Below are 19,839 nucleotides of genomic sequence, written 5' to 3'. Positions count from 1 at the left end.
CCAACAGCCTGTTAAAGGATACACGGGGGATCTTTGTCTGTGTATGATCGCTAACAGCACTTGCCCCCACAGTATGTTACAGGCTACACGGGGCATCTTTGTCTGTGTGTGCTTGCTGACAGCACTTGCCCCCACAGCCTGTTACAGGCTACACGGGTGATCTTTGTCTGTGTATGATCGCTAACAGCACTTGCCCCCACAGTATGTTACAGGCTACACGGGGGATCTTTGTCTGTGTGTGCTCGCTGACAGCACTTGCCCCAACAACCTGTTACAGGCTACACGGGACAATGCTCACGCGAACCGGACGGGAGCAGTGATCCCCTGCAACGGTTCGAGACCGAAAACGCCCGCCCAGCTAAACATGTAACATGTAACGTGAGGCCAACGTTGCCTCAACGGATTCAGCCGCATGCCAACGTCGCCCCAACGTTGGGCCAACGTTGGGGCGACGTTGGGGAAGCGTCGCCCGAACGTTGCACGTTTTACCGGGCACGAACTAGTTTGGGATCCGTGATGCAAGAGGTGGGGGTGGGCGTAGGGGTGGGGTAGGGGGGGGCAGGGGGGGGGAGGGGAGCAGGGGGGATGGGGGTAGGGGTGGGATCGGGGGGCATGTGGGAGTGGGGGGCAGGTGGGGGTGGGGGGGCAGGTGGGGGTGGGGGGGCACGTGGGGGTGGGGAGGCGAGGGGGGGAGGGGTCAATACTCCCACAGAGATTCGGAATCCACAGAGTCGGCGTCAGCCCGCACCCCTCCGGCCTGGTCGCCTCGCACGAGGCGTCCGTTGGGGGCTCTGAGCGCCACGCGGCTGTAGCCGACGAACTCCAAATAGAAGTCCGTGGGCTCATCCCCGCACAGCGCCACGTCCAGCCCGCTCAGCGCCCAGTAGCGCTGGTTCTGACCTGGGGGGGTGACAAGGGAAGGGGGAGGGGGCAGGGGGATGAGGTGGTGGGTTTAGCTGCAGGGGGCTTTGAACAAATGGTGAACGCTGAAATGGGACTGTCGTTTTTAATGGCAACAAGGAAGGGATAATACACTGTGACATGATAACGATTTCGTATTCTTCGGTTCGTACGGTAAAGCCACGTAGATAGAAAAAAAATGAAACTACAAAATTAAAACTACGACGTCTTTTTTTTCTTCCTCCTGATGACGATCGCAGGTGTTGTGATCTAAACGTCGTAGTCTTTTTTATATTTTATTTTTTTCTATCTACGTGACTTTACCGAAAGAACCAACGAATATTAATTTCCTGCAATCACGAAAGTTTGAGGTCAAAATGATAACGAATGAACGTTAATAGCTTTGAGAAAGTCAAAGAGTCTCCACTTGTTCGCCATCGTTGTCAACACGTGACCTGGAATCTTCACCAGGTGGTCTCCAGAGCCCGGTGGCAGCAGCATATTGCTTGTGGCATCGTTGCAAATTCTCCGAAGTGTTCACATTTTGTTTTATTATGAGACCTCCTTTGCCAGTAACAAGATATAGGAAGAGGTTTTACCCTTTTAACTGGCACAACAACTGACACCTTTATTCAAGGCATCATGTTGCAATAACCACAACACAAGCAGTCAAAATGCAAACAAAAAAGACAACTCTGATAATAATATGCACTGTCCTTGAATTTGATTGGTCCACACCCAAGACGGCTTTTCTTAGAGCCTAGTCTCCATTGGTGTTGGACCAGAAGACGCCAAAAGGCGTACAGAGTTGTCCTTTTTGTTTGCATTTTGACTGCTTGTGTTGTGGTTATTGCAAACATGATGCCTTGAATAAAGGTGTCAGTTTTTGTGCCAGTTAAAAGGGTAAAACCTATTCCTATATCTTGCTACTGGCAAAGGAGGTCTCATAATGTAAATGCTCAACCCGAGCCCTCAATACTCTGATAGTGCGCTGTTTTTTAGGTGTACGCCTTTTGGCGTCTTCTGGTCCAATACCAATGGAGACTAGGCTCTAAGTAAAAGCCGTCTCGGGTGTGGACCAATCAAATTCAAGGACAGTGCATATTATCAGAGTTGTCCTTTTTGTTTGCATTTTGACTGTTTGTGTTGTGGTTATTGCAAACATGATGCCTTGAATAAAGGTGTCAGTTTTTGTGCCAGTTAAAAGGGTAAAACTTATTCCTATATCTTGCTACTGGCAAAGGAGGTCTCATAATGTAAATGCTCAACCCGAGCCCTCAATACTCTGATAGTGCGCTGTTTTTGAGGTGTACGCCTTTTGGCGTCTTCTGGTCCAATACCAATGGAGACTAGGCTCTAAGTAAAGCCGTCTCGGGTGTGGACCAATCAAATTCAAGGACAGTGCATATTATTATCTGAGTTGTCTTTTTTGTTTGCAATTTGACTGTTTGTGTTGTGGTTATTGCAACATGATGCCTTGAATAAAGGTGTCAGTTTTTGTGCCAGTTAAAAGGGCAAAACCTATTCCTATTTTGTTTTATCTTTCGAGCAATGGCCCTTCTCAATAGCACATTAATCCTAAAGATCACGCTGGTCGTGGCGATGGTGGTAGTTGGTATGGTTATGACAGCGGTGGTGGTGGTGATGATTATGATAGTGGTAATGAAAGTGGTGGCGATGATGATAGTGGTTGTGATAATGATAGTGGTTGTGATAATGATGATAGTGGTGGTGATGATGATAGTGGTTGTGATAATGATAGTGGTTGTGATAATGATGATGATAGTGGTGATGATTATGATAGTGGTAATGATAGTGGTGGTGATGATGATAGTGGTAGTGATGATGATGATGATAGCGACGAAGATCATACTAGTGGCAACGATGATGATGCTGATGATAATAGTGGCGATGATGACATTGGTGTTGGTGGCGATGTTAGCGCTGCTGATGATGATATTGGTGGTGGTGATGATGATAGTGGTGGTGGTGGTGGTGATGATGATAGTGGTGGTGATGATATTGGTGGTGGTGGTGGGGGTGGTGGTGATGATAGTGGTGATGATAGCGGTGATGATGATAGTGGTGCTGCTGATGATGATGACAGTGGTGATAGCTGCTGCTGCTGCCGCCGCTGCTGCTGCTCCCACCCTGGATTGCGTAGGCGCCGTTGCGGTAGTGCAGGCGGAAGGTCTGGTAGGAGGAGCGGTTGGCGTGCAGAGTGGGCGCGTCGCCGCGGTGCGCGTTCATGAAGCCGTGCTCGCCGCGCAGCACGAGGATGGGGCGGTTCACCAGGCGCAGCATGAACAGCTCGGCCTCGCCTGCACGGCCACACCGGGGGGGAGGGGGGGCAGGAGGTCGACCCGAGCCGCGTCGCTCAGAGTGAGCCCACGTCTGGCTCATACGGCCCACTGCCTCGCTCAGTGAGCCCACGTCTGGCTCATACGGCCCACTGCCTCGCTCAGTGAGCCCACGTCTGGCTCATTCGGCCCACTGCCTCGCTCAGAGTGAGCCCACGCCTGGCTCATTCGGCCCACTGCCTCGCTCAGAGTGAGCCCACGTCTGGCTCATACGGCCCACTGCCTCGCTCAGTGAGCCCACGCCTGGCTCATTCGGCCCACTGCCTCGCTCAGAGTGAGCCCAGGTCTGGCTCATTCGGCCCACTGCCTCGCTCAGAGTGAGTCCACGCCTGGCTCATTTGGCCCACTGCCTCTCTCAGTGAGTCCACGCCTGGGACATTTGGCCCGCTGCGTCGCTCCCGAATAAACGACGCACACAAAGACAAATATCTCCCCTACAGCCTTTACAGATTGTTGGGCCCGAAAAAAAGGTACGCTACGGGGATGGTTGGCCAGCACCACGCCCGGCCGCCTTTGTCTCCCACAACAACAACCGCCGCTCGCCACGGAGCAGCGGTGACGTGGTGCTCGTGCCAGCCCACGTGCACTTTGAGAAGCGTCGATCGCAGAAGGTCACGGGACAGACCCCCCCTCCCCCCGCCAGCTGTCGTGGGTTGGCTGATGGAGACGACCGGCAAGATGCACACCCAGCTGCGCCCCCAAAGTAAAAAGACAAAGATCCCCCGTATAGGCTTAACAGACTGTAGGGGCAAGTGCTGTTAGCGAGCACCAATAAAGGCTGGCACAGCACTCGAGGGGGTGGGTGGTCAACACCGCGCCCGGCCGCCTTTGTCTCCCTAGTGACGATGTTTGCACATCGCACCAGGTACTCATTTGAGGCTGAGTCGACCTAGGGGAGGCCCAGGACCCGGTTCAGATAATCTTCACCGTAGTGTTGGTGGCTGTGATCGGGAATCGAATCCGGGTCGCCGGACTCCTAGCGCAGCATAGGCGCTAACCGCTACGCCATCACCCCCACACACTCACACACACACGCACACTGACACACACACACGCACACTCACACATACACGCACACTGACACACACACACTCACACTGACACACACACACGCACACTCACACACACATGCACACTGACACACACACGCACACTGACACACACACACACGCACACTCACACACACACACGCACACTCACACACACACGCACACTGACACACACACACTCGCACTCACACTGACACACACACGCCCACTGACACACGCACGCACACTGACACACACACACGCACGCACACTCACACTGACACACACACACGCACACTCACACACGCATGCACACTGACACACACACACACGCACACTCACACACGCATGCACACTCACACTGACACACTCACACACGCACACTGACACACACACTCACACACACACGCACACTGACACACACACACGCACACTCACACACGCATGCACACTCACACTGACACACTCACACACGCACACTGACACGCACGCACCCACGGTGTCGCTAGAGGCGGAGAGGCGACCGTTCTTCTTGGTCGTCACGTACTTCCCGTTCTGAGCTTTGACCGCGATCTGCTTCCCGCGCCACTCAATGTCGAAGAAACAGCTGTCCCCTCTGCCACGTGACACGCACACGGAGTGCACACGCACAGTACATACATGCGGCACACACACAGTACACACACACCACACACGCACAGTACACACACCGTTCGTACACACAGTACACACAGTACACATGTATGAAGAAGTCGACGTTCATGCACCACCGCAGTAGTAAACAGGGCGGTCTGCCGGATTCGAACCGCGATCCTCTGCAACACGTGGTGAACGCGTTTCCACTGGCCTATGCCACCGACCTTACACACACACACTCCGTATAAACAGTACACAGTACTCACACACAGACAGTCCGTATAAACATAAAATAAAGATAAAGATCCCCCATATAGCCTTAACAGACTGTAGGGGCAAGTGCTGTTAGCGAGCACCTATGAAGGCCGGAACGGTACACGAGGGGGTGGGTGACCAGCACCACGCCCGACCGCCTTTGTCTCCCTAGTGGCAATGTTTACACACCGCACCAGGTACTCATCTGAGGCTGAGTCGACCTAGGGGAGGCCCGGGACCGGTTCAGATAATCGTCACTGGTGTTGGCCGTGAGCGGGAATCGAACCCGGGTCGCCAAGTTCATAGCGCAGCGCGCTAACCGCTACACATGACACACAATACTCACATACACACAGTCCGTATAAACAGCACACACATGACACAGAGACACACAGTACACACACACAGTGTTCACGAACACACACACACAACAACCGCCGCCATTCATCACTAAGTGGCGTTGGCATCACCGCAATGCCAGGATAGGTGCACTTTGAGATCGTCAAGTTTTAGAGACTTGCTGCTGCTGTCAGGAAGGCTCACGGAACCGCGGCACGTGTCAAGGGTTCACTGCCTGAGATGATTGACAGATGCCCTACCTGTGATAACTCGCTGCGCTTTGCACGCAAAGACAGACACACACACCACATTCACACCACACAAACCACACACACCACACACACACACCACACACGGACCACACGCACCACTCAAACACCACACATACACACACCACACACACACATACACACCACACACACCACACAAACACCACACGCGCACGGACACACACAGAAGCCACACACCACACAGACACACACCAGACAGACACCACACACACCATACACGCCACACACATACATACACACACCACACACATACACACATCACACATACACCACATACGCCACACACACATACACACGCCACACACACACCGCACCGAATAGCCAGAAAAACTGTTGGGGCAAGTGTTAGCCAGCAACAAAGCCCAGCCGCTTTTATCTTCCCAGTATCCCTGTTTCGCGTGAGCGCCTCCATCCCCCCCTCCTCCTCCACCACCCAGGCAGATGGCCTTGCCCCCTTAATCTGTGCATATCTAATCTGAGAGTCCGAACTCCGCCTGATTCACGCGCGCCGATTTACAATCGCCTGCGACCGGCCTCGAGTGAACCCCTTAAACTTGCCACGTTCGGGACATTCGGGAAGACGTCTCGACTCGTGATCATCACCTGCGTTGCGATCGTCATCGTCGTCGTCGTCAACCATGGTCAGTCCACTGCTGGATGAAAGCCTTACCACTCCCCCCACCAACATCCCAAAACCGGACGCCGCAGAGAGTAATCGATGAAACGCGATTCTCTTCGCGCGCCGTGGCATGCATCGAGGAAGATGAGTGGCCGTGATCATTGATCACTTCTGGCGGAACGTTTGTCCTTTGCTGACAATCCAGAGCACTGCGATTATATTAATTAGCTCGGCCACCTGAGTTGCATTCCCGGCCAAGGCGAACTTTCGTGGCGACTGAGATCCGAACCGATTCCTGGCTATGTCCCCCGCCAGCCCCCCCCCTCGCCCCACCACTTTCACCGATAAATCGCACTGACCAACGTGGTGAAATATGGCAATGATTTACATTTTTTTGCCGATCACTAATCAAATGTTTTATTCATGTAGAGCGCCTACCACTCAAGGCGGGAAATGTGGTGACATCGACACACACCGCTCAGAGACAACGCAATCGAACAAAGTTCCTAAAAGTCGTAAAGATCCCCGCGACTCAGAGAGGATCGCCGACGGAGTTTGAACTCTGATCGTTGGTGGAGGTGGGGGAGAGAGGCGATGGGGAGAGCAGGAGGAAGAGGAGGAGGAAAGTGCCTTTGAGGAGGTGTATCAAAGGTGACGAACCAAGGACGGGGAGGAGAGAAGTGGACGGAATAATTGGCCCCAAAAAAATTCCCAAATGCGTGACCCTCTTGTAAAAGTCTTGATGGAATCAGCGAAGCTTTTCAGCGTGTGGTCATCATAATAATAGTCATCATAATAATAGACGTGACCCAATGGCCTAGTGACCCAGTGACCTTTCCCTGCCCCACTCCTCCCGCTTTGCCCGGTGGGGCCGGCACCCACTTGTCGGAGGTGGAGGCCTGGATGCTGCCGTTGTTGACCAGGGCCCAGTAGTGGCTGCCGCACGTGCGGAACGCGACTCGTGAGCTCCCGCGGTCGATCTCCATCTGGAACGTCTCCGTGTCCGTCTCTTCGTCTTGGTTCGCGGACACGTCCATCGCTGCGCGCACGACAACGCGCGCGCACGCACGGGCATACGCGCACGAGAACACGCGCACGCGCGGGGACACACAAGCACAGGAACACGCGCACACGGGAACACGCACGCACGAGAAGACGCACGAGAAGACGCACGGGAACACACAAGCACAGGAACACGTGCACACGGGGAACACGCACGCACGAAAAGATGCACGAGAAGACGCACGGGAACACACAAGCACAGGACCACGCGCACACGGGAACACGCACGCACGAGAAGACGCACGAGAAGACGCGCGGGAACACACAAGCACAGGAACACGCGCACACGGGAACACGCACGCACGAGAAGACGCACGAGAAGACGCGCGGGAACACACAAGCACAGGAACACGCGCACACGGGCACACGCACGCACGAGAAGACGCACGAGAAGACGCGCGGGAACACACAAGCACAGGAACACGCGCACACGGGCACACACGGGAACGCACACAAAGACAAATGACAAGCTGTCGGGACAAGTGCTGTTCGTGAGTAGCACTTATGAAGAGCCCGCACGGCAGCACCACGCATGGCCCCCTTTGTCTCTCCCAGCGGCGATGTTTACACACCGCACTGGGAACTCATTTAAGGGACGGCCCATGACCGGTTCAAGTATTCGTCTCGGGTGATAGCCGGGAATCGAACTCAGGTCGCTGGGTTCATAGCACAATCCATTAATCACTACACCACCGCTGCTCATATTGGTATGATGATGGTGATGATGCTATTGGAGATTTGTTTGTTTTCTTATTTGGTAATAAAATATTTAATCTGCAAACTGCTTTGAAATGTAACGTCTCGTGTCGATTGGCATACATAGCGAACACGTGGTTGCACGTGTACACACATTTTAAATCTTTCACGTTCCACCATTCTGCATGTATATAATGGTGGGGTTGAGTATATTGGTGGTGGCGATGATGCTGATGATGGTGGTGATGATGATGCTGCTGATTATGGTGATAATGCGCCTAATGCTGCTGCTACTGCTGCAAATGCTGTTGCTAATGCTACTGCTGCTCATGGTGACGCCACTGCTGCTGCTCTTGCTGCTAATGCTTCTAATGCTTTGAATGCTGCTTATATGCTGCTAATGCTACAAATGCTACTGCTGATGCCACTCATGCTAATGCTGCTAATACAACTGCTGATGCTGCTAATACTGCTACTGATGATAATGACGCCGCCGCCGCCGCTGCCGCCGCTGCTGCTGCTAATGCTATCGCTGTTAAAGCTCCTGCTGCTGATGACGACACTGACGACGACACCGATGACGCTGCCGTTGCCACTGTGACGACACTCGCGGCTCACGCACTCTGCCGCACGCTGAGCATGCGCCCGTTGCATGCGAGCAGCACGAACTGGGGCTGGCTGTCCTCGAGCATGAAGAGGTCGTCCTTGCCGGGCCGCGTGCTCGGCTTCCTCCCCGCTCGCAGCACCCCCGCGGGGCCCATCGCCCCCAGGTAGTGGCCCTGACCCGGTCACAAGGTCACGGTTAGCGTGTGTGTCTGTGTGTGTCTCTGTGTGTGTGTCAGTGTGTGTGTCAGTATGTGTGTGTCAGTGTGTGTCTGTGTGTGTGTGTCTGTGTGTGTGTAAGTATGTGTGCGGTAGTGTAGCAGTTAGTGCACTGCGCTATGAACCCGGCAACCCGGGTTCGTTTCCCGCTCTAAGGCCAACACCCAGTGACGATTATCTGAACCGATCCTGGGCTTACCCTAGGTCGACTCAGCCTTAAATGAGTACCTGGTGCGATGTGTAAACATCTCCACTAGGGAGAAAAAGGCGGCCGGGCGTGGTGTTGGCCACCCACCACCTCGTGTGCCGTGCCGGCCTTCATAGGTGCTCGCTAGCAGCACTTGCCCCAGCAGTCTGTTGAAGGCTATACGGAGGATCTTTGTCTTTTGGGTGGGCAACAACGAAGTCGAAGAGAATTCGGAGCCAAGCAAAAACAGCCGCGTTGCAAAGAAAGCCAGGCCACCGTGGTTATGCGGTTATTTCATATCTAGGCCGGCCCTCAGTGTGGATTATCGGCGTAAGGCACTACCACTACGACCTATGTACGAGGTACATTTATTCATAATAATGCTTTATTATTATTGGAATCCTACCCCAGCGGCCCCCTCCCCCATCCTTCCCCCCTCCCTCCTTCCCTGCGCTATCCAATTCACTCCTCTGCATAACCCGGCGTCTGCCCCCATCGCCCCACCGCCCTCACGCCAGATTTATCATTTCAATAGACGTCATGAAAGGACATGGTAAAATAAGCAATTAAATGTAATTAAATGTTTGGAAAGTCAGGAAGATGCTTGAGACAACCTCGCTCGCTCGCCCGCTGCTGCTGACGCGGAGACTCCCAGGAACGGAGTTTGAACCCTGGCATAGCGAGCCGAGGAAGGAGGCCCGGGGGCAGGGGGCGGTGTGGGAGGAGTGGAAGGGCGATGAGGCCCCTGGAGGAAGTGAAAGACGCAGAGGGAGGACGGGCTGGAGGAGGGTAGTGGTGGAAGGGAATCGGCAGAACATCAAAATGGATGGGGGAAGATTGGGGGAGGGAGGGGATCGTGGGATGGAAGACGCCCCCCCCCCCCCCTCCCCAAGGGTTGTGCACAAACTACAGAGACAAAGATCCCTCGTATAGCCTTAATAGACAAACAGACCCATAGAGATACATAGAGACCCATAGAGATACACTGAAGACGAGCCACAGTCATGCGACCCAACACGACGGACCCCACAATGAACCCACTGCGGTCTGCGCTCCTTCAACGGAGGAGGAGGAGGAGGAGGAAGAGCGACACGACACGAACTCTCTCTCTGCTGAAGCCCTCTCGTCGTGGCCAGCAGCAGCAGCAGCAGACGATGAAGACATTGGCACCTAACTCAAGAGCAGTTGTGCTGCCGTGACACGCATGAATAAGCACACTCTCAACTTCTACAACGGTTTACGCATTTACCCACGAAGGCAAAGGTCCCCCGTATAACTTTCACATATTGTAGGAGCAAGTGTTGTTAGCGAGTAGCACCTATAAATGTCGGCACGGCACACGAGGGGGTGGGTGGCCAGCACCACGCACACCAATACTAACACCCCCGCCATTCGCCACGAAGTGACGGTGACGTCAACCACGGCGCCTGTGCCAGGCTAGGTGCACTGTGAGGCCACGTGAAGTGTCGAAGACTCAACGACAGGTCTCGGGAGAGACCCAGGTGCCATTGGTTGACTGACTAAGATGACGGGCAGATGCAACATCTGTGCCACCTCGCTGCATATTAACCGCTGGGCATTCTGCGCGTCGCTCCTCCGCCCTCCGTTGTTGCTGGAGGGCGACTGCCTCCAACTGCCCAGCAGCGTCCTTCACGAACCTCCTCCACAGACGCCGACCTTGACACCGCTGGTACCGGTCTTTGGAAAGTCCACTCAGCTCCACACCTTCCCGTACCGCATCAGCTCCATCTCCTCTCCAGCCTGTTTAGTGCCCGTTCAGCCCCCTCTATCTGGCCAAACAGAAACTGTTTGGACATGCGGTGGGTAAGCATGTGGGCTGCTACATGACCCAGCCAACGCAGCCTTACCTGCCGGGGGGGGCTCACTGATGGGAACTTGTCCAGTCCTGGACGACTCAAAGACAAAGATCCCCCGCATAGCCTGAAAGACTATTAGGGCAAGTGCTGTAAGCGAGCGGCACCTATGAAGGCCGGCGCGGTACACGGCCGCCTTTGTCTCCCTCGTGGCGAACTCTGGGCGGTTCAGATAATCGTCACTGGTGTTGGTTGTGAGAGCGGTGTGCTGCACTGTGTGTGCGTGTGTGTGTACACACCACACACACAACAAACACCACACACTGCACAACCGATGGGACACACCACATACACACGTGCACACTCTGCACCCCTGATGGTACACACCACACACACACCACACACACACACCACACACACACCACACACACACCACACACCACGCACACACCACACACCACACCACACACACACACCACACACACCACACACACCACACACACACAACACACACACCACACACACACCACACACAACACACACACGCCTGATGGTACACATCACACGCACACACACACCACACACACGCCACACACACCACACACACCTGATGATCACGGAAGGCTAGCCTGCCCCCCTTGAACTCGATGACGTACGCGGTGCCCGGCTCGGCCTCGTTCACGAGGACTCCGTCGCTGCGCAGGAGGCGCGCGTCGCACGCCTTGAGGCTGTAGGCGCCTCCCGGGTTGAACTCGAGCACCACGAGGGAGTCCACGCCCCAGGGGATCGCGCTGTCCGCCAGCAGCTCGTCGCGAGCCGCGGGGGTCGCGGGGGTCGGCGTGGAGAGACGCACGTAGCGCTTCCTGCCCACGCAGTACATGCTCACCTGCGGGGGGTGGAGGGTGACACTTTACTTTGGCGCCGTGCTCGCGCATCGGAGGCGCGGGGGACACGATCACGATTTGGACACAAAAGAAGCCGTTCTGAAGAAATGTAGTTTTTCGATTTTTGTAGCTATTTCTTTTTTAACTTTTTTTTTCGCGCCGTGCGTAGCCACCCGTGCTGATTGGAGGCTGCGGGGGAAGAATAACGATTTGCTAAGAATATGTTCTAAAGAAATTCGTTTTTCGATTTATGTCGGTATTTTGAACTTCTTTTGCGCCGTGCGTAGCCGACCGTGCTAATTGGAGGCGCGGGGAAGGACAACAAACTAAACACAAGAAGCTGCTCTAAATAAATTAGTTTGTCAATCTAGATTATCTAAAAGTGCATAGCTCCGGTGGCTTCCTAATATCAGAAGGAAGAGCGTTCCAGACGGCCGCATCATCAACATCACCACCATCACCAGCATCATGTGTTTGTTACGTCGAACTTCTTACGCACCGTACGTAGCCGACCGTGCTAATCGGAGGTGCGGGTGAAGGACGACAAACTAAACACATAAAAAGCAGTTCCAATGAGATGCGTTTGTCAATCTCGATGATCTCAAAGTGCACGGTTCCATGGCCTCCCTCATATCAGACGGTCGCAGAAGCGCATCTGAAAGCGTGCGATGCGGTGATCGTTCTTATCCGATGGCTAGATAGACGAAGAGCGACGTTTACTTGTTTGCGAGGATGCCCCCTCGATGATGAGATGAGCATTGTAAGGCATCGATGCTCACTTAATATTTAACAGCCCTGAGCCACTTGTGGATATTCCACATTCGTACGGCGGGGGTCAGGTGCATCCACATACACCAACTGTTGACTTTCACCCTCCCCACCCACAACCCCCAACACCAAGGTGGGTTACTTGTTGTATCCACCCCAGAGGGAAGATGGGCTGTGTAAACCGGGATGTGAACTCGTAACCTTCGGATCGCGAGCCACTCCCTCTTCCGCTTGAGCCACCCGTCCGAATGATGAATCGTCTGATGATGATGATGATCACAATAATGCTGCTACTGATGATGATGATGATCACAATAATGCTGCTACTGATGATGATGATCACAATAATGCTGCTACTGATAATGATGATCACAATAATGATGCTACTGATGATGATGATCACAATAATGCTGCGACTGATGATGATGATGATGATCACAATAATGCTGCTACTGATGATGATGATCACAATACTGCTGCTACTGATAATGATGATCATCATCATCATCATCATTGTGGTGATTAGTATCATTATGATGTGGCTACTGATACTTGGTAGACAAATGACGATAACTGATTAAAATTATGCTGCTGCTGCTGTTGCTGCTGCTGCTGTTGCTTCCTGACGAATCTTCTGCTGCTGCTGATGATGATGATGATGACCTCCTCCCCCTGCCCCTCCTCCTTCAACCACCATCACCACCAACGATGCTATTCGAGCCACCCGCCCGCCCGCCACCAGCGCTGGAATTTATTTCCGACAATTGAACCCCCCACGAACGCCATCATCCGCTCACCTGTGGGTGCATGGCCAGGTGCACAGCCCACAGCTCGTTGGAGCTCAGAGTCTGAGCCCAGCACTCCAGCGGCTCCGAGTCGCTGGGGGTCTGGGGGGCCAGGCCCCCCGCCACCGAGGCGCACCCGAGTCCCAGGTAGCGGCCGTAGCGCTCCGACTGCAGAGCCCATCGACCGTCGGCTTGGGGGAACACGAAGAACCTTGGGGTGGGGGGGGGGCGGGGTGTGGGAGGCGGCACACATTGTGGGGAGCAAGGTAGAGAGATAAGGCAGTTGGGGGGGGAGCGTTCACTATAAAAAAAATTACCAGGTAAGGCCCCACTAAGCTGTACAGCTCTTTTTCAGAAGCGACCTGTCTATCGCAAATGTTCGCTCCACGAGAAGCGGCTGATCATCATCACTCTAAAGGCGCGTTGCTGTTGATTTTAAATGTGGAGGGAAAGCCCCGGAGAGCCGGGAAAAAATGCCACGCGACCACGGAGAGAGGGACACCCAAACTCCAAATATACAGCAGCAGGCGTCAAGGTCGGAATCGAATCCACGACCTCCTGCATACCAGGCGAGGTAGTTAACATCTCGTCACCGCGGCGCTCTGGCTTGCAGGGGATACGAGCCATACGATTATCGTGGTTGTGTTATCGTATGGCGGAGCGTACTATCTTAGTGTGTCACAAGGGGGGTCCTGGCGAGGGCTCGCGTGAGTTACGGACACCACGGAGGGTCATCGTGAGCCATTGTCATCAGCTACAGCGCCACCGCCACCATCATCACCATCATCACGACGGTCACATGCCGTGACAGCTCAGCCGCAATCGCCCTGGGCTCATCTCCCTGCCCGAAGCCACGAACCATACCCACACCGCCCACACTCACCCCCATCACCTGTCTCCATCACCCACCCCCATCACCTATCCCCATAACCCATCACCTGTGCCCATCACCCATCACCCACCCCCATTACCTATCCCCATCACACACTCCATCACCTATTCCCTACACCCACTCCATCAGATGTGCCCATAACCCATCCCCATCACCTGTGCCCATCCATCATCGCCCACCCCCATTACCTATCTCCATCACACACGCCCATCAGCTATCCCCATCACTCACTCCATCACCTGTGCCCATCACTCATCCCGCATGACCTCTGCCCATCACCGATCACCTACCCCCATCACCTGTGCCAATCACCCATCACCCACCCCATCACCTGTGCCCATCCCCCATCACCTGCACCCATCGCTGCCACCCCCCCCCCCCCCACACCTTCCCACATCACGCGCACGAGCGTCCCCGCACCTGCACTCGGGCCCAGGTTTGTCGCAGTCGGCCGATACCCTCCCGTTTTTGTCGGCGCTCAGGAACCGCCCCAGGTGACTCCTCAGCAGCACAGGGGTGGTGGCCGCGTCTGCTCCGGCCTGCCCGCCGGCCGCGGCCTCCGGGCAGGTCGCCGCCGCCTCCTCCTGGAGGGCCCACACCTGCTTGCGCTTGAGGCTCTGGCCCGCCACGTTCACCGTGAAGCCGAACGGCTCCGCCGTCAGATAGCGGCCCGACTCCGTGACGAGGCCGAAGTGGACATTGAGTAGCTCCGGGGCGGCCATGGTGCCCGACTGTGGAGGGGTGGTGATGATGGTGGTGGTGATGGTGGTGGGGGAGGATGTGGGTGATGGTGGGGGAGGATGTGGGTGATGGTGGTGGTGGGGGAGGATGTAGGTGAGTAGATGAGCGACTTCTGTTTGGCCAGTGGGGTTAAACGGGCGCGGCACGGACTAGGGAAGGGATGGCGCTGATGCGGTATTGGAGGATGTGGAGCTGATCGGACTTGGCGATGACCGGTACCGGCGGTGTCAAGATCGGCCCCTGTGGAGGAGGAGGAGGCTCGTGATGGACGCTGCTGGGCAGTTGGAGGCAGTCGCCCTTCTGACAACAACGGAGGGCAGAGGAGCGACGCTCACAACAACGAGCGGATCGCAGGGCGCATAAAGCGCAGCGAGGTGGCACAGTGGGGAGCACATCTGGTGCATCTGCCAGTCATCTTAGTCAGTAAACCCAAGGCACATGGATCTGTCAGGTGACCTATAAACGACCCTTCGATACCTCAAATGGCCTCTCCTAGGTCGACTCAGCCTTAAACGAGAACCTGCTGAGGAGTGTATTGAGCACGAAGCCGTGCCGTCCTTCGTAGGTGCTCGCTAACAGCACTTTTCCCAGAAATCTGTTAAAGGCTATACTGGGAATCGTTATCTCTGTACTGCGCGCGCGTGTGTGTGTGTACAGCGTGTGTGTGTATGAACAGCGTGTAGGTGTGTGTGTACAGCGTGTGTGTGTGTGTACAGCGTGTGTGTGTGTGAATAGCGTGTGTGTGCGTGCAGTACAGCGGTTAGAGCGCTGCGCTACAAACCCGGCGACCCAAGTTCAATTCCCGCTCACGACCAACACCAGTGGCGATGTATCTGAACCGGTCCTGAGACTCGCCTAGGTCGACTCGGCCTCAAATGAGTACCTGGCGCGGTGTGTAAAAACATCGCCACCGGGGTGACAAAGGCGGCCGGGCGTGGTGCCGGCCACCCACGCCCGGTCTCAATAGGTTTCTTCTCGCTCACAGCACTTGCCCCAACAGTCGGGTGAAGGCTATACGGAGGACTCTTTGTCTTTGTGTTGCGTACGCGTGCGTGCGTACGCGTGCGTGCGTGCGTGTGTACTGCGCACGTACCGTATCTTCTGCTCTCGAAGCCTCACGGATGGGCTCCTCGCCGCTGTCACCCTGCGCGCGACGCGAACGGAGCCGCGAATTCGCTCGAGATTACAAATCGAGGTCACTCGGTGACCACCGTTCCGCGAGCCGAGCGCGCGTTCGACGCCAGCTCTATTCAATCATCAAATGATCCCCGTCGCCTTCAACCAGCACCACCAACCAACCACCACCACACACCTACCCGGCGATCTCCTGATGCCGCCGCTGCCTGTTACTTATTAGCGGCGCCCAGATATTTATATCGGAGAACCCGCACGGGTCCGGCTATAAAGAAACGGGTGCGACACTTTCAGCCCTCAACCACGGAGAGCTGCGACGAGAGACTTTATCCCCCCCTTGCCCCCCCACCTCCCCCCCCCAACCCCCCCCCCCCTGTCAACCGCGCACCTCAACATCAGCTCCCTTTCACCTGCGTCCCCCCCTCCGCCCCCCCCAACTCTATCTGGTAGAGCTCCCCCCCCCTCCTCCTCCCCACCACCGTTGAGCAGTGGTCGTGGATGATGGAGGTGGGAGGGGTGGGGCGGAGGACCTGGAGGAGGATGGAGCAGGGAGAGAGACAGGGCGGGTGACAGTCGGTGGGGGGGGGGGGATGTTCGGGGGGGGGGGTGAGATCTGGAGGGGGTGGGGGGCAGGTGTGCGGAGGGCGCGCTCAGGCGCGGGTGCGTCTCCGATTATCCACCCGGCTGTCCACGTGTATCCGCATATATCCTGGGTACACACGTCCAAAGATAAACAACCCCCGTGTAGCCTGCATAAACTATCGGGGGCAAGTGCTGCTCGATGGAAAATATTACAACCGGCACGACACACGCGCACACAGGTACACATAGGATACGGTGCGGGTCTGCATGCACGCACGTCCATAAAGACGAGAGGACAAAGATCATCCCCGGATAGCCTTAACAGACTTTCAGGACACGGTCTCTTTATAGCGAGTAGCACTCCCGATGACCGACGCGACAGACGGGAGGGGTGGGTGGGTGGCCAGCACCACGTCCGGCCGCCTTTCTCTCCCCGGTTCTGACGTTTAATGCACCAGGTGCTCAGAGGCCCAGAACCGGATCAAATATTCGTCACCGTTATTGGCCGTGGGCGCAAATCGAGCTCGGGTCGCTAATCACACTGCACCACCAACACAACACACACTCACTCGCATACAAAGGCAAAGGCTTCCCTGTATAGCCTGAATAGACTGTTGGGGCAAGTGCTGTTAGAGAGCGCACCTATGAAGGCCACAACGGCACACAACGGGGTGGCTGGCCAGCACCATGCCAGACCGCTTTTGTCTGCCGCACCAGGTACTCATTCGACCTAGGGGAGGCCCAGGACCGGTTCAGATAATCGCCACTGGCGTTACTGGCCGTGAGCGGGAATCGAACTCGGGCCGTTGGGTTCGTAGTGCAGCGCGCTAACCGCTAACACGACCGCTCGCTCACTCAACTTGACCTACAAAGCACGGACATACTTCTGGGAACTTATCATCCTCCGGACAATCAGCCGTCTCGTCCAATCGTAATCCACGGCGGGGTTCCGGCCTAAACGCAATTGCAGCGACCGCGTTTTCGCCCCTTGTAACTCGCGGCATCGAGGCCAGGTTCCAGAAGGGATCCCAAAACCGGCACGACCTTTTTGTAGACCTGTTGTGGGCCTCACGGCACTGTCTGGATTCGAGGCCTGGTGATGTATCTGGCGAATGATCATCGCGTCCCTCAAAGGGTGACTAACTACGCCCGCTGTGGACAATTGACACATGTGTGAGCACGTGTCCATTTGGGTGTCAAAGTCAGCCCGCCAGGGTTCCTCAACAGCGCAGCGCTCAAAAAGCACGTGTGGAGGTCACGTGGGGACGCGGTCACCACTGAGTTGGGCGGTGGGCGGTGGAGGGGGTCACGCAAAAAGGTCAAAGGGACCGTGCCCAGAGAAGAAATATTTCGAGAAGGGCCGCTGGCAGGGAAGGCGCGGAGAATGGGGGACAGTGGATTGGGTGGGACACCCCAAGGGTTATACAAATTTCCCGAGAAAGAGGAGAGGAGGAGAGAGGTTTTAAAAGGAGTTGGAGTCGCGGCAGGAGATTATAGAGTGGATAGGAAGGGGAGATGGCGTCGAAAAAGTCGTAAGACAACGACTCGTGGCTCCGTGGAAGAAACCGCTGGACGTCAACAACAACACCAACAACAACAAAGACAAAGATCCCCCAGTACTGTAAAGCCTTAAGGCCGGCACGGCACACGAGGGGATGGGGGGGGGGCAAACACCACGCCCGGCCGCCTTTGTCTCCCCAGTGGCAATGTTTACACACCAAAAACAGGTACTTATCTGAGGCTGAGTCGACCTAGGGGAGGCCCAGGACCGGTTCAGATAATTGTCACTGGGTGTTGGCAGGAATCGAACTAGCGAGCGGTGGCGCGTCGCTGAGCGCACTTGCGTCACGAAGAAGGGCGGCCTGCATTCGATTCCAAGTCCAGGGGCTTAACCTTCGCGTGGCGCGTGATACCAGAGCTTGTCCAGGGTCTCTCCTAGATCGGCTCAGCCTTAAACGACTGCCTCGCGTTGTTTTTTGGTGTGTGTGTGTGTGCAAACATCAGTATCCTATCCTGGGCAGACAAATGCGAGCGTGCGTGGCACTGGCCACCTTTAATCCAGACGTGTTCGTGCTCTACAGGCGTTCGGTGTTGTTGATGGTGTTGATGTTGGTGTTGTTGATGGTGATGATGTTGGTGTTGTTAGTGTTGATGTTGGTGTTGTTGATGGTGTTGATGTTAGTGTTGATGTTGGTGTTGTTGATGGTGTTGATGTTGGTGTTGTTGATGGTGTTGATGTTGGTGTTGTGGATGGTGTTGATGTTGGTGTTGTTGATGGTGTTGATGTTGGTGTTGTGGATGGTGTTGATGTTGGTGTTGATGTTGGTGTTGATGTTGGTGTTGTGGATGGTGTTGATGTTGGTGTTGATGTTGATGTTAGTGTTGATGTTGGTGTTGTTGTTGGTGTTGTGGATGGTGTTGATGTTGGTGTTGATGTTGGTGTTGATGTTGGTGTGTTGGATGGTGTTGATGTTGGTGTTGATGTTGATGTTGTGGATGGTGTTGATGTTGATGTTGGTGTTGTTGATGGTGTTGATGTTGGTGTTGTGGATGGTGTTGATGTTGGTGTTGTTGATGGTGTTAATGTTGGTGTTGTGGATGGTGTTGATGTTAGTGTTGATGTTGGTGTTGATGTTGGTGTTGATTTTGGTGTTGTGGATGGTGTTGATGTTGGTGTTGTGGATGGTGTTGATGTTAGTGTTGATGTTGGTGTTGATGTTGGTGTTGATGTTGGTGTTGTGGATGGTGTTGATGGTGTTGTTAGTGTTGATGTTGGTGTTGATGTTGATGTTGGTGTTGTGGATGGTGTTGATATTGGTGGTGTGGATGGTGTTGATGTTGGTGTTGATGTTGGTGTTGTTGATGGTGTTGATGTTGATGTTGGTGTTGATGTTGATGTTAGTGTTGGTGTTGATGTTGGTGTTGATGTTGGTGTTGTGGATGGTGTTGATTTTGGTGTTGTGGATGGTGTTGATGTTGGTGTTGTGGATGGTGTTGATGTTGGTGTTGATGTTGGTGTTGTGGATGGTGTTGATGTTGGTGTTG

The 19,839-nt window shown here is 54.8% G+C and overlaps 1 protein-coding gene across 2 annotated transcripts; it reads right to left on the bottom strand.

The window, feature by feature from the left end:
- Positions 1-644: 644 nt before the first annotated feature.
- Positions 645-16,529, bottom strand: FSCN1 (fascin actin-bundling protein 1). Of its 2 annotated transcripts, XM_032969886.2 has the most exons (9): positions 16,172-16,529; positions 14,758-15,318; positions 13,458-13,656; positions 11,616-11,894; positions 8,808-8,964; positions 7,310-7,466; positions 4,783-4,904; positions 3,051-3,221; positions 645-900 (listed from the first exon to the last, which is right to left on the bottom strand). In XM_032969886.2, exons 2-9 carry the CDS (start codon positions 15,057-15,059, stop codon positions 698-700), a joined length of 1,590 nt encoding a protein of 529 aa, XP_032825777.1. In that variant the 5' UTR covers positions 15,060-15,318; positions 16,172-16,529; the 3' UTR covers positions 645-697. The 2 variants fall into 2 exon arrangements, with proteins under 2 accessions (XP_032825777.1, XP_075929757.1); XM_076073642.1 differs by lacking the exon at positions 16,172-16,529 and having other exon boundaries at positions 14,758-15,370.
- Between the last annotated feature and the right edge of the window lie 3,310 nt (positions 16,530-19,839).

The sequence above is a fragment of the Petromyzon marinus genome, chromosome 43 (genome assembly GCF_048934315.1).
Source record: "Petromyzon marinus isolate PM22_M1 ecotype Great Lakes invasive population chromosome 43, UKy_Petmar_22M1.pri1.0, whole genome shotgun sequence".
NCBI classification, from domain to species: Eukaryota; Metazoa; Chordata; class Hyperoartia; order Petromyzontiformes; family Petromyzontidae; genus Petromyzon; species Petromyzon marinus.
Note: the sequence above shows the minus strand (reverse complement) of the source record. Positions and strands in the feature narration are given on the sequence as shown.